The sequence below is a fragment of the Vulpes vulpes genome, chromosome 13 (assembly GCF_048418805.1).
Source record: "Vulpes vulpes isolate BD-2025 chromosome 13, VulVul3, whole genome shotgun sequence".
NCBI classification, from domain to species: Eukaryota; Metazoa; Chordata; class Mammalia; order Carnivora; family Canidae; genus Vulpes; species Vulpes vulpes.
The window spans coordinates 121065061-121082987 of NC_132792.1; the positions used below are offsets into that span (position 1 = coordinate 121065061).

The window sequence follows — 17927 nt, forward strand, 5'->3', positions numbered from 1 at the left end:
TCACATTGTTGTGCTGTTTGTAATTTTAAGTCACCAAAAAATACAAAGTTCTAGGTAGTCTGACATTCTCACTGAGGGAGAAAAGGTGGTTGTTTAGAGTAGCCTTTGTCAGTTGTTTCAAGACTATTAGCAAAGACTAGAAATCACAATTGAAATGTCAAAGAATTACTCTAGAGGTATACCAGACATTTGAATCATTTTGTTTTGTTTTTTGTTTGTTTTTACTTATCCCAAAGCCTGGTATACAGTAGGTGTTTGTGAACGATTGTTGAGTCAATAAATACTCTTGTGAGTTTACTAAGATTCTTTTGCTTGCAAAAAAACAGACAACAATGACTCAATATTTTAACCCAAAATAAAAATGTTCAGAAGGATTCTGGGGTATCTAAGAAAACAGCAAGGAAAATGTGAATAACCAAGCACCAACGTGAGAAGAACCAGGGACCACTATTAACCCAATGTCTAGCAGTTCTAAGACTCTGGGCCTTGGAGACCCTCCAAAAGGGAGGGTCTGAGTGCCACAGCCTCAGTCAGGACTCTACTCCTCAACCATCTGCCTGCAACCAGGAGACAAGGTCACGCAGCAAAACAGCCAGCCCACAAGGCATCCAGTGCACTTGGAAACCTAAAAACATCCCCAGTGTATTTTAAGAAACAACAACAAAAATGTAATAGCTTCTATTTTTTTATTATACAAATAGTACACGTTTATTAAACAAACCATTCCAACCTACAGATAAGCAAAAAGAAGTAAATAAATCTTCTGTAATTCCACAATCAAGAAAAATATTAATATTTTTGTGGGTTTCCCTTCTACTGGTTTTCCTAACTTTCCCAACTTTTTTTCAAATTAATAACATGTCAAAAATAGCTGCTCGTGTCAAATATACTTAAGAAAAATTATATATATACACACTTAAGACTTTTTAATGTCTGCACAACATTCCAATTTTTGAATGGACCAAAACTTACATAATCACTCTCTCAACCACACTTTCTCAGACTTGGGTTTCCAATTTTCTGTTACGCTAAGCAGTAAGCACAATGACTGATATACAAAGCATCTTTTCTGACCACAATAGAATGAAACTAGAAATCAATATTAATGGGGAACAGAAGCACAAGCTGACACCTTGCAAACCAGGTGGGATATGTGTGACATTCCTTCAGGAAACTCCAAACTATCTTAATGCTTTACTAGAGGGAAAGACAACCTTAATTTGACAATGGCAAGACCTCTCAGTATCTCAGTAGGTCCTCTTTAGCATATGAGAATCCTTAGAAACCTCTCTTTTCCTTACCTCCCCCCAACTCCCAGGTATGTAATCAGCCATCCCTCACAAGCCCAAGGCAGCAGCTCTCTCAGCCCACGGGTCCTGTCCCTGGGCTTTAATAAAACCATCATTTTGCACCAAAGACATCTCAAGAATTCTTTCTTGGTTGTCAGCTCTGGACTTCACCCCACCAAACTTCACCTAGTTCCAAAACTATGTCAAATATTACATGAAAAATCCAAAACTACGTGGGTATTAAACAACATACTCTTAAAATAACCAGTGGGTCAAAGAAGTTAAAAGGGAAAATAGAAAATGTCTTGAGATAAAAATTAAAACACAATATAACAAATCTTAGAGGATACAACAAAAACAGTACTAAAAGAGAAGTATATAACTATAAATGCATTCATTAAAAGAGCAGGTCTCAAATAAACAACCTGACCCTACACCTCAAAAAACTAGCAAAAATAGAAAGAGCCAACCATAAAGCTGGCATAAGGAAGGAAACAATAAAGAATGGAGCACAAATAAAAATAGAGCATTAAAAAATAGAAAAATCAGCTAAGCTAATAGCTGCCTTTTTGAAAATATTGACAAAACTGATAAACTCTTAGATTAACAAGAAAATAAGACTCATAACTAAAATCAGAGATGAAAGTGGGGACGTTAAAACTGATGCTACAGAAATCAAAAGTATCATAGGAGACACTATGAACAATTATATGCCAACAAATTGTACAACCTAGAAGAAATGGAAATGTATAATCTACCAAGACTGAATCATGGAGAAGTAGGAATTTGAACAGACTTATAACCAAGTAAGGAGATTGATTCAATAAGCAAAAATCTCCCAACAAAGAAAAGGCCTAGCTAGCCCAGAGGGCTGCACTGGAAAATTCTACCAAACATTTTTAAAAGAATGAACACAAACCTTACTGAAATGCTTCAAAATAACAATAATAAGGAGGAGGAGGGAACACTTCTAAGCTCGTTCTGTTACACCAGTATTTCCCTGATAGTGAAGCCAAAGATTCTACAAGAGAAGAAAACTACAGGCTGATATTTCTGATGACTATAGATGTCAAAATTCTCACAAAATACAGCAAACCAAATTCAATACCATAGTAAAAGGATTATACACCATGACCATGTGCAATTTGTTCCTGGAATGCAAAGATGTCGCAATATAAGAAAATCAATCAATATAATCAAGCACATTAACAAAATGAAGGACAAAACCACATGACCATCGTAATTGATACAGAAAAAGCATTTGATAAGATTCAACTTTTTTCATGACTAAGAACACTCAACAAACTGGGAATAGAAGGAAGCTATCTCCACACAATAAAAGTCATTTGTGAAAAACCCACAGCTAACATCCTACTCAGTGGTGAAACTTCAGTTTTTCTCTAAGATCACAAGCAAATCAAGGATACCCCTGCTCTCATCACTTGTTTTTAACATGGAAGTTCTAGCCAATGCACCAGACAAGAAAATAAAAGCCATCCAAATTGGAAAGAAAGAAGCAAACTATCTTTGTTCACAGGTGACATGACATGACAACTCCTTAGAGTTTTCTCTTTCTCATGAAAACACTGTTAGAGCTAGTAAACCAATACAGCGAAGTTGCAAGATACAAAACATTATTATACATATATAATAATGTATACATATTATACATTATTAGATGTGTTTCTATACATAAACAACAAATAAAATGAAGAGGAAATTAAGAAAACAATCCCATTTGTAATAGCATCAGAAGGAATAAAACACTTAGGAATAAGTCTAACCAAGGAGGTGAAAGATGCATATACTGAAAATTACAAAACATTGCTGAAAGAAATTGAAGATAACACAAATAAATGAAAGACATCCAATGTTCATGGGTTGGCAAACAATATTGTTGAGATGTCCATGCTAACCCAAAACAATCTACAGATTCAGTGTAATTCCTCACAAAATCCCAACAGGACTTTTTGCAAGAATAGAAAAATTCTTCCTAAAATTCATATGGAGTCTCAAGGGACTCCAAATAGCCAGAAAAATTTGGAAAAAGAACAAAGTTAGAGGCCTCATACTTCTTGGTTTCAAGCTATATAATAAAGCTACAATAAGAACAGTCATAAAGACAGGTAAATAGACCAATGGAACAGAACAGAGAGCCTAGAAATTAACACATAAACGGTCAAAAAATCTCCAGTGAGGGTGGAAAGAGCACTCAGTGGGGAAGGAACAGTCTCTGTAACAAATGGTGCTGTGAAAACTGGGTATCTACGCGCAAAAGAACAAAACTGGGGCAGCCCTGGTGGCTCAGTGGTTTGGCGCCACCTTCAGTCTAGGGCATGATTCTGGAGACCCGGGATTGAGTTCCTTATCAGGCTCCCTGCATGGAGCCTGCTTCTCCCTCTGCCAGTGTCTCTGCCTCTCTCTCTGTCTCTCTCTGTCTCTCATGAATAAATAAATAAAATATTTTTTAAAAAGAACAAAACTAAAAAATAAAAAAATAAAAAGAACAAAACTGGACTCTTTACCAAATATAAAAATAAACTCAAAATGGATTCAAGATCTAAACATAAGACCTAAAACTATAAAACTTAGAAGAAAGCAGAAGGGGAAAGTTTCATCACACTGGACTTGGCAATAATCTCTTGGATATGACACCAATGCACAGGCAACAAGAGCAAAAAGAGACAAATGCAATGACATCAAACTTAAAAACTTCTGTACATCAAATGACACAACAGAGTAAAAAGGCAACCTATGGAATGAGAAACAATTTCAAATCATATACCTGATAAGGAGATAATGTACAGAATATATAAAGAACTTCAACCCCTCAACAAGAATCAAATAACCCAATTTTAAAATGGGCTAAGGATCTGAATAGACATTTCTCTAAAGATGATATACAGGGTAGCCCTGGTGGCGCAGCGGTTTAGCGCCGCCTGCAGCCCGGGGTGTGATCCTGGAGACCCGGGATCGAGTCCCACATCGGGCTTCCTGCATGGAGCCTGCTTCTCTCTCTGCCTGTGTCTCTGCCTCTCTCTCACTCTCTCTGAATGAATAAATTAATAAATCTTTAAAAAAAAATAAAGATGATATACAGATGGCCAACAAGCACATGAAAAGATGATCAACATCCTTAATCATCAGGAAATGCAAACCAAAAGACCACAATGAGATATCATCTCACACCCCTTAGGACAGCCACTGTAAAAAACCAAAAATTTGAAAAGTGCTGGCAGGGGCGTGTGGGCATCAGAACCCTCGTACACTATTGGTGCAGCTCTTATGGAAAACTGTATGGAAGCTCCTCAAAGAAATTAAAGATAAAGCCAGCATATGATCTAAGCCAGCATATGCCACACTGGTTATATATCCAAAAGAATTGAAAGCAGGGTCTCAGATTACTATTTGCACACCTGTGTCCACAGCAGAACTGTTCATGTAGCCAATAAGTGGAAGCACCCCCAGTGTCCATCAGGGGATGAATGGATTGACACAATGTGATTTGCCATTTCAGGGGGATATCATTCAGCCTTTAAAAGAAGGAATCCCCAACACCTGCTACAACCAGGATGAAGCTTGAGGACATTATACTGAGGCCAGTCACAAAGAGACTGTGTGATTCCTTCCCCCTGAGAGATCTAAAGTAGTTGGAGGCATAGAGACAGTACAGTGGTGGTTCCCAGGGGCTGGGGAGGCCTGTTTAATGGGGACTGAGTTTTGGATTTGCAGGGAAAGTTCTGGAGATCTGTTTTACAAAAACACGAAGGTACTTAACACTGATGAACACATACCAATGGTTCAGAAGGTAAATGTTCTGTGTTTTTACCACAATGAAAAAAGTTGCCGTTTATGTGATTAATTTTTATATAAAATGGCTTTTCCTTAACAACATATTTATTTAACATCTACCTTTTATGAGTAACTCAAGGCTGAAAGATATTGTACCTTTCAATGTGTCCTTTCCCCTTTTCTGTTAGGTATCTATGAGACCTGCCGAAATCGACATCTTCAGTGGTTGTCGGAATCCAGGTGGAAGCAGTGCCAGTATGTCAGCAGTGAGCTGGAGCCCTTCTCTCTCCTGTGCAAATCCCTTCTGTCTAATGTGCCCCAGTGGGATGCTTTCATATACAGTAAGGCTGCATATTGCCTGATGAGTGTACCTTTCTGTTCAGAAGATGCTTCATTGGAGAAACGTAAGTAATCACCAATGAGAAGTAAGAGAACATTCGGTGTTTTACTTAACCTGAGTTGCATGTATGTGTCTGTGGATTGTCAGCTTATAGACGTAGCTCAGTGTCTGGCAGGGAACAAAGCTTTGCGGGGAGCAAGGCTCGTGTTACTTAGGCGCCTTAGGCCTTGCAAGGTGATCACCACAGGCAAGCATCACTGCCACCTGTGCAACCGATGCAGATTTCATGGGTTATTTTATACAACAGATGCCTTTTAAGAATTGCATAGGAAATAGACCTTACTTTATTATTTTTTTAATTAATTTTTATTGGTGTTCAATTTACCAACATACAAAAAAACACCCAGTGCTCATCCCGTCAAGTGTCCACCTCAGTGCCCGTCACCCATTCCCCTCCAACACCCGCCCTCCTCCCCCTCCACCACCCCTAGTTCGTTTCCCCGAGTTAGGAGTCTTTATGTTCTGTCTCCCTTCCTGATATTTCCCAACATTTCTTCTCCCTTCCTTTATATTCCCTTTCACTATTATTCATATTCCCCAAATGAATGAGAACATACACTGTTTGTCCTTCTCCGATTGACTTATTTCACTCAGCATAATACCCTCCAGTTCCATCCACGTTGAAGCAAATGGTGGGTATTTGTCGTTTCTAATGGCTGAGTAATATTCCATTGTATACATAAACCACATCTTCTTTATCCATTCATCTTTCGATGGACACCGAGGCTCCTTCCACAGTTTGGCTATTGTGGCCATTGCTGATAGAAACATCGGGGTGCAGGTGTCCCGACGTTTCATTGCATCTGAATCTTTGGGGTAAATCCCCAACAGTGCAATTGCTGGGTCGTAGGGCAGGTCTATTTTTAACTCTTTGAGGAACCTCCACACAGTTTTCCAGAGTGGCTGCACCAGTTCACATTCCCACCAACAGTGTAAGAGGGTTCCCCTTTCTCCGCATCCTCTCCAACATTTGTGGTTTCCTGCCTTGTTAATTTTCCCCATTCTCACTGGTGTGAGGTGGTATCTCATTGTGGTTTTGATTTGTATTTCCCTGATGGCAAGTGATGCAGAGCATTTTCTCACGTGCTTGTTGGCCATGTCCATGTCTTCCTCTGTGAGATTTCTCTTCATGTCTTTTGCCCATTTCATGATTGGATTGTTTGTTTCTTTGCTGTTGAGTTTAATAAGTTCTTTATAGATTTTGGAAACTAGCCCTTTATCTGATATGTCATTTGCAAATATCTTCTCCCATTCTGTAGGTTGTCTTTTAGTTTTGTTGACTGTATCCTTTGCTGTGCAAAAGCTTCTTATCTTGATGAAGTCCCAATAGTTCATTTTTGCTTTTGTTTCTTTTGCCTTTGTGGATGTATCTTGCAAGAAATTACTTTGGCCAAGTTCAAAAAGGGTGTTGCCTGTGTTCTCCTCTAGGATTTTGATGGAATCTTGTCTCACATTTAGATCTCTCATCCATTTTGAGTTTATCTTTGTGTATGGTGAAAGAGAGTGGTCCAGTTTCATTCTTCTGCATGTGGATGTCCAATTTTCCCAGCACCATTTATTGAAGAGACTGTCTTTCTTCCAATGGATAGTCTTTCCTCCTTTATCGAATATTAGATGACCGTACATTTCAGGGTCTACTTCTGGGTTCTCTATTCTGTTCCATTGATCTATGTGTCTGTTTTTGTGCCAGTACCACACTGTCTTGATGACCACAGCTTTGTAGTACAACCTGAAATCTGGCATTGTGATGCCCCCAGCTATGGTTTTCTTTTTTAAAATTCCCCTGGCTATTCGGGGTCTTTTCTGATTCCACACAAATCTTAAAATAATTTGTTCTAACTCTCTGAAGAAAGTCCATGGTATTTTGATAGGGATTGCATTAAACGTATAAATTGCCCTGGGTAACATTGACATTTTTACAATATTAATTCTGCCAATCCATGAGCATGGAATATTTTTCCATCTCTTTGTGTCTTCCTCAATTTCTTTCAGAAGTGTTCTATAGTTTTTAGGGTATAGATCTTTTACCTCTTTGGTTAGGTTTATTCCTAGGTATCTTATGCTTTTGGGTGCAATTGTAAATGGGATTGACTCCTTAATTTCTCTTTCTTCAGTCTCATTGTTAGTGTATAGAAATGCCATTGATTTCTGGGCATTGATTTTGTATCCTGCCACGCTACCAAATTGCTGTATGAGTTCTAGCAATCTTGGGGTGGAGGCTTTTGGGTTTTCTATGTAGAGTATCATGTCATCGGCGAAGAGGGAGAGTTTGACTTCTTCTTTGCCAATTTGAATGCCTTTAATGTCTTTTTGTTGTCTGATTGCTGAGGCGAGGACTTCCAGAACTATGTTGAACAGCAGTGGTGAGAGTGGACATCCCTGTCTTGTTCCTGATCTTAGGGGAAAGGCTCCCAGTGCTTCCCCATTGAGAATGATATTTGCTGTGGGCTTTTCGTAGATGGCTTTTAAGATGTCGAGGAAAGTTCCCTCTATCCCAACACTCTGAAGGGTTTTGATCAGGAATGGATGCTGTATTTTGTCAAATGCTTTCTCTGCATCTAATGAGAGTATCATATGGTTCTTGGTTTTTCTCTTGCTGATATGATGAATCACATTGATGGTTTTACGAGTGTTGAACCAGCCTTGTGTCCCAGGGATAAATCCTACTTGGTCATTAGACCTTCCTTTAGATGTGAGTCCCTGCTCACTACTCCCTGCCACCTCCATGCCCATCCTGCTTTCTTTCCCTCCGCAGCTTTCTCCACTTTGCTTCCACATTTTTGCCATAACATACAATTACATTTTGCAGGACAGACACATCCTTAGACACACTTCCTCTGCGCTTGTCTCTGTGGGATGAGCAGCCAGAGTGGAACCATTGGGTCAGAAGCATATTATTTAATGTTAACAGCTGCTGCCAGGTTACTTGTCTTAAAAGTCCAGGATAACTTACATTTCCACAAGCAGTACATGACTTCCTTTTCCAAAAGGGGTATTGATTTTTTTCTTAACTCGTGCCAATCTGAAAATTTTAAGGTACTTTAATTTGGATTTCCTGACTAGCACCACGTTTAAGTACCTTTTCTTCAGATGTTTGTAGACCATTTGGACTGACCTATTTATGTACTTGGCCCATTTTTCTACTGAATTGTTAATTCTTTTTTTTCCATTTCAAATTTTATTTCATTAACTTAAACGTTGAAGCAAATGTGTATTTTGAATCTTTAATTAAACCCATTTATCCAAAACATGTTTACACACAGGACAGATACAGGATTTCAAGTAACTTATGGTAGAGTTCACTGTCCATTTAAAAGTATGCTTCTTTCTTCCACAAAAACTGCGTTGAAAACCAAACAAACTTTTCTTTTACACTGAGTAAGAGCTAGATGCAAAGTTCTGATGCAAATTTACTTCACTGTCAACTCTGATGCTGAAGCTGGGAGGCAGAGATGTCCATAGTTCGGTTAAACGATACAAATAAAAGCTTCTGTTTCTCTTAAATATAAATTAGAAGCCTTCATTCATGGTCTCTCTCAGTTGTACCAGACTTGGCCCCCTTACGCAGTCACTTCTTTCCTTTTCCGTTTTTGCTTCCCTCTCCTTGCTGAAGACTTTGGCGTATCTGAACAACAAGAAGACCATCGCCAAGGGCCAGTGCATCCCCATCAGCAAGGCTGTTGAAAATCCTACAGCTACTGAGATTCAAGATGTGTGCTCAGCAGTTGGGACTTAATGTATTTCTTAAGAAAAATAAAATGTACTCTAGAGAGTGTTAATTCTTTTTTAACCATCTGTAAGAACCCTATTGGTATAACAGATAATTAACTTTTTGTTTTGTTAAGATACCAACCTATTCATTCAATTATTTTTAAAAATCGGTCATTATCTTTTGGATTTGTTTATGCTGTCTCTACCACACAATGGTGAAATCTGTGGCCAGTTACACCTTTTTCTTTCTTTTATAGCTTCCTGATTTCCATTTCTGACTAAGAAGTTCTCCTTCCTTAGAGTTTTCTCTCTAGGTCACTATTTTGAAAAGTGAAGATCTTTTTATTTGGGGGGAGAAAACTTTTTGTTTAAGATCAACAAACCTATTAGAGCTCTATTCAAAAAAGCTCTTTCTGTATTCCAAGTTGTGTTTAAAGTTAGACATGGGGCAAATACGTTGAAATAATAAGTAGGCAGAAACTTGAGAATCTGGTTGCATTTCCACTTGATTCTCATTTCCCATATCTGTTATAGGTAGATTATAACTAGAACTTTCTAATCTCTGGAGTTATTACTTTATATTCACCAGAAAACCCTCACACTCGCAGGAACAGATTGTAAAGTGTTGGCCATACCTCTGCTTCTCGTGTGTCTGCTTCAGCAGTTCACAAGCTTGTTAGAACACTCCTTGCCAGCCTCTCCACCAGGATGGACACACTTAGACCTGGCTCAGTGCTCACCTCACTTGTGATCATAAGGATGCCTCAAGTCTTCAGGAAGTCAGACAGGGTGCCTGGGTGGTACTATCAGTTCAGCGTCCAACTCTTGACTTTGGCTCAGGCTGAGATATCAGGGTCATGGGATAGATTCCCCCCCCCCCTCCACTACTCCCCACTCCCACTCCAAACCCCCATGTCTGGTGCTCAGCAGGAATCTGCTTGGGATTCTCTCTCCCTCTCCTCTGCCCCTCCCATCCACACACTATGCACATTCTCTCTCTAAAGTAAATAAATCTTTTAAACAATAATAAAAAGAAAAGAAGTTAGACATGTTTAAAAAAAAAGCTTTACAGTTCACAACAAAATTTTCATTTTGGTGTCTTCTAGTGATCCCAGACACTTGATTGTTCATTTCAGTTTCTTTCTCTAAATTCTATCTAGCTGAACTTCCGGATGAAAATGAAGACATGTGTAGTCCTGTGAATTTCCCCTGGGAGAAACTCACTTCATTTCAGAGACTTATTTTGGTAAGATGTGCTATGAGAAAACAGTGATATTCTGAGTGTTTTGAGCACTTTATCAGTAATTTAAACCATTCAAATTTAAAATTTTATTAGCAAAATATATGGATTTTACAAGTAATGTTCATGTTAGAGGGAAGCACACTCTTACTGGTTCATTTGTGTGGAGGGGGTCCAATCAGGTAGCATCCTTGGCCCCTCTCGCCCCCATGACTCCCCCCCACAGAAGTAGGGGACCCCATGTGTGGGGTGAACAACAGCACATGGCTCAGCAGCTTCTCCCTGGTGCCTTTGGGATCTGCCTTCCTACAGTGTACCTGTGTTTGGCTCTCAGCACCACAGATGGTCCAGGAACAGACCCAACCTGTTAGGGTTCCCTATTAGGAAGCACACATGCCTAAAGCACAGCCATCCTCCTATTGTTAGTAAAGGTGATATTTTACCTGACCCCTGTTGCTTCAGAATCCCTGGGAGAAGGCAGGTTGGGGATGTAAATGGTTGTCATTCATGAGCCCCTTAAAACATCTAAAGCTTAGCCTATGCTAATCATTTTACAGTCATTGTTTCATTTAATCCTCATTGTAATCTTGGGGAGAGATGTGATTATTTCCCTCACTTCACGGAATTGGGGGGGGGGGGCTTAGAAACTGCCTAATGGCTGCCTTGCCTGAGTGATTCAGTGGGGAATCTGCTTGAAGATTCGCTCCCTCTGCCCCATCCTCCCCTTGCTTACTCTCCTTCCCCCCCCAATAAATAAATAAATAAATATTAAAAAGGAAAGAAAGGAAGAAAGGAAATAAGAGGAAAGGAAAAGGAGAAAGAAAGAAAAGAAAGGGAAGAGGAGGGAGAGAGAAGGAAAGAAAAAAGGAGGGAAGAGATAGGAAGAGATGGGAAGGGAAAATATGCATCATTTCATTTAATTCTAATCTCTTTTAAATCAAGTGAGAAATTTTAATTCTTACATGATAAATTCAGCAGCATTAAAGTGCATTCACAGTGCTGTGCAAACACAATCTTATTTCTAGAACTTTATCATCCGAAACAGAAACTCTGCACCCACTAACCAGTAACTCCCCATTCCTTTTTCCCACTAGGCTGACAAATACCACCCTACTTTCTGTCTGCAGTTGTCTATTCCAGGAACCTCATGGAAGTGGAATTGCACAACATTTATCTGTCCATGTCTGGCTTCTTTCACTCAGTATAATGTGTTCAAGCTCACCATGTAGTAGCAGGTGTCAGAATCTCTTTCCTGTTCAGAGCTAAGGAATATTCCATTGGCTGGATGTACTACATTCTTTATCCATTCATCTGCCTGTGCACATATGGGCTGCTTCCACCTTTGGGCTGCTATGAATATGGGTGTACAAGTGGTTTTTGTTGTTTTTTTTCTTTTGAGCCAAAATTTGCAAATTGAGAGATTTCACAAAAAAAAGTCCATATTTCCAGCTTTTACTGAAAAAGTAAGAGATCAGGCACTACTGGATCTGCAGTCTCAGGAGCAACAGTAAGAGCTGAGCAGCATCTGCCCCAAGAATGGGTATGCCATGGTCATCACTACTGGTGATCACTCCCTCACATGGGCAGTGACTGTCGGCCACCAGTAGGCACCATACCATACTTACATCTTTGTTTTTCTTACAGGAAGAATTGTTTTCATTCTGTCCAGCAGACTTCTCTAATTCCTGTTACCCACCTGGCGACTGTAGATGACTGACCCCCACCCCACCCCACCCCCACCCCCACCCCCACCCCCACCCCCACCCCACCTGTGGATTGTTGACCTCATCATGACATGAACAGACATTTAAGCTGCAGTAACTGACAAATGCTAAACATCTAACAGTCTGTAGTATAGGTCCACCTGTGGAGCAAAGGAAGGGATATGGAGTGATGCTTGTATGTGCACAGAACACATCTGCAAGGAGCCACAAGAACCAGTCATGGTTCTCCAGGAAATAAGACTTCCATTTTTCTTTTTCTAAAGATTTTTTAAAGTTTATTCATGAGAAAGAGAGAGCATAAGCAGAGAGAACAGCAGGCAGTGGAAGAAGGAGAAGCAATCTCCCTGCCGGGAACCTGACATGGGGCTCAGTCCCAGGACCCTGGGATCATGACCCTAGCTGAAGGCAGACGCTCAGCCGACCGAGTCCCCCAGGCATCCCAGGACCTCCATTTTTCAATTCTGGCTTTTTGTATTATTTGAATTTTATGTAGCCAGTATGTATTACCCTAACAGCAAAATTAAGCATATTTTTAAAGCCTGTGATACATTGACTTTCCCCAGTAAACTCCAGATGATGTTAGTTTGTGAGCTAGAAACTTCATGAGTGTAGCAATCCTATTTTCCAAACCCACAGTCAAAACACATGGTCTGATGAAGTTCAAGTGCTGATATAAAGAAATTGAGTTAGAATATTTGAAACTGGGTCTGACCATGAGAGTCAGAAATTGAGATTGCCACATGAGAGATTTAGAATACATTAGAAAGAAGGCTCCACCTGGGGAAGGACACTATCTCAGAGCTCTGTGAGGGCAAGGACTTGGTTCAGTTGATGCACCGCTCCCTATTCCAATGGCCTGCTGGACAGGGAAAGAAGACAAGGCAGGGGCAGGGAAAGTGGACATGAGAATTTCCAGAACTGTCTGTAGTTGTTTAGAAAGGAGCTGCAGAACTGAGTTCAGCACAACCCCATTTCTGCTGGTCTTGCTCTCTCTCCCACCCCCACCCCCCGTGTTAAAACTTACAAAGGCATCATTTTATTGGTCAATACAATAAGGAAAGAGCAGCATGATGGTAACAGCGGGTCACACTTGCAACTGGGAGCACAGACTCTCAGGGTGACGTGTCGGGACTACACCTGAACATCTGTTGCTTTCAGATGATTCCTGTGCTTTTGTTAAGTGGATGTATGTGCTGGGCGAGCCCTGCTCTTAGACCCCAGATGCTTTGCATGCTTCCAATTTTCATCTAAAAATATATATGTACCGCATTTAGTTAGATAAAATTGATTAATTTTTCCAGGGAGTAACAGAAAAGAGCAGAATTTGACATAATAATCAATATTTGACAATGTAAAAATAGCAATTTCCCATGGTTCAACCCAGGGCATCCACACAGATCCACACATAGTTTCAGCTTTGCCTTAAATGATGAGGTCTCTGATGCCAAGGACAGAATTCAGGATCATTTTATAAATAACACATAAGTTTAGTTTGTATGAAACAATTTTCATGGAAAAGATCCTTCCTCCAAGATTTGCAATGGTTTCTTCCAGTGGGCCCCAAACCTCTACTTACCACATGCACACTGCTTCCAAAGTCTTCCAGCCCCTCTCCAGCTCTGTTTGGATACAAACTCGGTTTGCTGTGCTATTTCCCTTTATGTTACTTGTGGAGGAGTTAGTGGTCTTCCGGTTGTGCCGTCCTGAGTTCCATCCCCCACTCAGCAGAGCAGGAAGAGACCCACAGCCAAATTTCTCTTTGCAGAATCAGGAACCATAACTTAGATTTTTACAACCAATGCAAGATCTCTGTCAGTATGAGAGGGAGGGGAGGCACCAGGTGGCCCTGACACCAAGGAGGGATCATGAGCCATGGTGGCGGTTTCTCCAGCACACACAGACCCTCTGCCATTAAACATTCCCATAAAACTCTGACGACACAAATGATGAATACTTCCTCATTTTATTCCATTTTACCATAGGGGCCATTCCCTTGGGTGCTTTATTAAAGTGACCCTGTCTTCCCTGCTTTCTTGTTTAGATAAAAATCCTTCGACCAGAGCATTTAAAGAATTCAGTGAAAAGCTTTATAACTGAAAAAATGGGAAATGACTATGTCTTGAGAATGGGATTGAATCTGAAGGAGCCCTACAAGGAATCCACAGCCATAACTCCACTGATACTTACTCACACCCATGGTAAGCTATATGAGCACAGGTAAGACACCACCACGATACTAACCAGAAGGTGTAGACAGGTATGCTCGGTGCTGGGTATTATGTTTAAGATATTTCCCTATTCTTATTTAACTATTTTGGGAAAGGGACTGATTAAAACTTTAAACCATATTAAGACTGAATATTTCTAAAAATGTAAAAGGACAAAGAATAATAGAATTTCCCAGATTCATAACCATAAAACACTTCTCAGTGCTAATTCTCTGTGCAGAAAATATCTCCTAAACACGTATTATCAATCTGGAAGTCGGGATGGACCTTGTATTTATTAACTGTTTTAATATGTTGGGTCATGAAAACATACAAGTATGACAAACCATCAGAAAGTGGCCCTGCCAACACAGCCCTTGTATCCCTCAAAACTCCAAATGCTTTTTCCCTTGTCTTTGCCCAACAGACACTAAGCAAAATATTTTAACTTATCTTCTGTTCTTTGTCATCTCTAAATCAAGTATGTCTTCACAATTCACCATTTTCAAACTTTGATTCAATTGGGCAATAAAAACTTTCTGAGGGGAGCCTGAGTCAGTTAAGTGGCTGCCTTTGGCTCAGGGCATGATCTTGGCTCAAGGCATGATCTCGGGTTCCTGGGCTGGAGTCCCACATCAGGCTTCCTGCTCAGCGGGGAGTCTGCTTCTCCTTCTCCCTCTGCCTGCTGCTCTGCCTACCTGTGCATGCTCTCTTTGTCAAATAAATAAAATATTTTTTAAAATTTTCTGAAAGTGTGTCCATGCAGAGCCTTCCTCCTCTGTAACCTTTTATGTAAACCAGCTGCTCTATACCTGACACAGAGTAGCTGCTGTCCATTTCCTGCAGACATAGCCCAGAATGGCTGCCAGGCTCTAGCCCTCAGGTCCACACTCTAAACAATAGAGTAGAAGAAAGGAGGTATTATAAAAGTTAACAAACTTTGCTACCAAAGCTTGTTCACAACACCTAGATGCCCATACCTGGCTGCAGGAGCTGCTAAAATGAAATATTTCAGGGGTGCCTGGGTGACTCAGTTAGGCATCTGACTCTTGATCTCGGCTCAGGTCTTAATCTCAGGGTTGTGGGTTCAAGCCCCACACCGGGGCCCACGCTGGCTGTGAAGCCCATTATAAATAAAGAAACAAAGACAGATGTAAGTTTTCAAAAGGGGATGAGATGAATTTACAACTATGTGTATGTTTCTACATTGCTGTACAGGGATCGACCCCACCAACACTGTCCTGAAGTTTGCACAAGAGTTAAAAGGAGGAACAAGTCACGTGACCATGATTTCCCTGGGCCCCGGCCAAGCCACTAAGGCAGAGGAGCTCATCATGAAGGCCCTCCCCAGAGATGCTCAATGGGTCTTCCTCCAGAACTGTCACCTCGCAGCATCGTTTATGCCAAGGCTTTGCACTATCATTGAGTCGTAAGAGCTTTACATTTATTTGTAAGGGATCAGATTAATTATAAGAACAGTGAGGTGAAACTGGGAACAGCCACGTGAAGCAACGATAAAATAATAGTGATAGTGTTGTGCCACTCAGAGAAAATTCAGCTTGCTTACATGGACTCTCCTTTCTCCAGGATCTTTAAACTATACTAAGAATACCTCAATTTTATAAGAAAAAAAGCCTCTCTGGTTTCTACTCTCCATTGTCTTCATCACTTCCTTCCTCTCCTTCTTAAGCCCTCCCTCTCAGTAGATAAACCTACAGACATAGTCTTTATTATTCTACGTGATTCTGCACAGCAAAATGCAATAGCTCACATCCCTCCTTCCAGGGGTGATTTACTTTATGGCCTATGTTTAGTACTTACTTTGACTTTCTTGGACTAAGTCCACTTTTCTAGGCTGCATCTCTCAAAGACTTGTTCACTCAGACAGAAACTTCCAGAGGCTCAGCCCTTGTTGGCAGTGGAAGTAGTTGGGAGTCGACTGCTAAGTTTGAGTGAAGAATTATCAATGTTTGGGGGTTTTTTGAAGATATTTATTTATTTATTTATTTATTTATTTATTTATTTATTTGGGAGACAGCACATGTGCACAAGCAAGCAGGAAGAGCAGAGGAGGAGGGAGAGAGAATCTCAAGCAAACTCCCTGCTGAGTGAGGATCCTGATGGAGGGCTCAGTCTCACAACCCTGAGATCATGACCTGAGATGAATCCAAGAGACAGATGCTCAACCAACTAAGCCACCCAAGTGCCCCAGCAATGTTTCAAATTAGGAAAGTTTTAAGCAGTTGTGTTCTATAGTTCTGTCTCCAGCTTTGCATTTCTGTCTGCTTCACTGGCCACAACTGATGCTGTATTTGGGATGTGTGTTCATGTAAGGGCCTCATTTTCTTCATGCAGCTGTTTTTATGTCATGAGCATCCACAAGGAAACTATAAACCAAAATGCAACTGCTCTGACTTAAATTTCTAAAAACTTTGTTAGTATCATTTGTTCTGTTCTCAGGTCCTATGCTTTTAGCAGTTTCAAAAGTATTCAGTAATCTCTGTTTCACCTTTACTTTACCACTTAAGAGAGCCAGAAGATGACATTTGCCTAGTTGTATGATTAATAGTTGTAAACTTTGGAAGATGACACAATAATTTCTACCAAGTCCTTCAGACATTGTTCATTCAAAAACTATTTATAGGGCACCTACCTATTTCCCAAGAATCATTCTAGAGACCAAGGACACAGTCTGGACCAGATAGACATCCTATTAACCTTCCAAAGTGTATTAAGATAGACTAAAAATAGAATGGCAGATAGCCATGTATCATTCTAAAAACAGAAATCGGAGGAACATTCTCCAGAACAGAATTTCAGAAATTTAATAAGAGTAATTAGCAATGTGTAAAAAAAAAATTCTATATAATAAGAGTGTAATTAAGAGAAATTCATACTTCTTTGTCAAATCAAGCCTGTAAGTGTCAAGCCTTTAAGACTGCCACCCAGCAGCCTACTGTGGGAGAGAGAAATGTGAAGCAAATTTCTTACATGTAAGAGTTAAGAAAATATGTTCAAACATTGTTAAGAAGAAAAACAGCAGGCTACAGACAGGTACAGCATAATACTTTTATTTTAAGAAAAAGAGGTGCAACTGGGTGGCTCCATTGATTGAGTATCCAACTCTTGATTTTGGCTCAGGTCATGTCCTCAGGGTCCGGGGATCAAGCTCCATCAGGCTCCCTGCTCAGAGGGGAGTCTGCTTCTCCTCTGCCCCTCCTCCCCCTAGTGTACTCGCTCGCTCTCTCTTTCTCTCAAATAAATAAAATCTTTAACAAAAATTTTTACACTAAAATATTTATAAATTTTGTATTTTGCAGATTTAATAGCCCAGATGTGACAATAGACCCTGAGTTCCGGCTGTGGTTGAGCTCAAAATCAGACAGTTCTTTCCCAATTCCTATTCTTCAAAAGAGTCTGAAGGTAAGGACAGAATAGAACAGAGCTTGATACTGACTGAGGAGCACTGTTTGAGTGTAAACTAACTTGAATTCATGATTCCGAATTCCGAAGAGTGCTTGACTTTCTACTCTAGCTCAGCCCTGACCTGTGGGCCAGGAAAGA

General features: G+C 40.2%; 1 protein-coding gene across 1 annotated transcript in view; it reads left to right on the forward strand.

Moving 5' to 3' along the window:
• DNAH14 (dynein axonemal heavy chain 14) overlaps window positions 1-17927 on the forward strand; it is a 317326-nt gene that overhangs the window by 268156 nt on the left and 31243 nt on the right. The window contains 5 exon segments of the mRNA XM_072733718.1: window positions 5270-5506; window positions 10353-10438; window positions 14198-14354; window positions 15582-15792; window positions 17684-17786. Of these exon segments, the coding sequence (XP_072589819.1) occupies window positions 5270-5506; window positions 10353-10438; window positions 14198-14354; window positions 15582-15792; window positions 17684-17786 (794 nt within the window).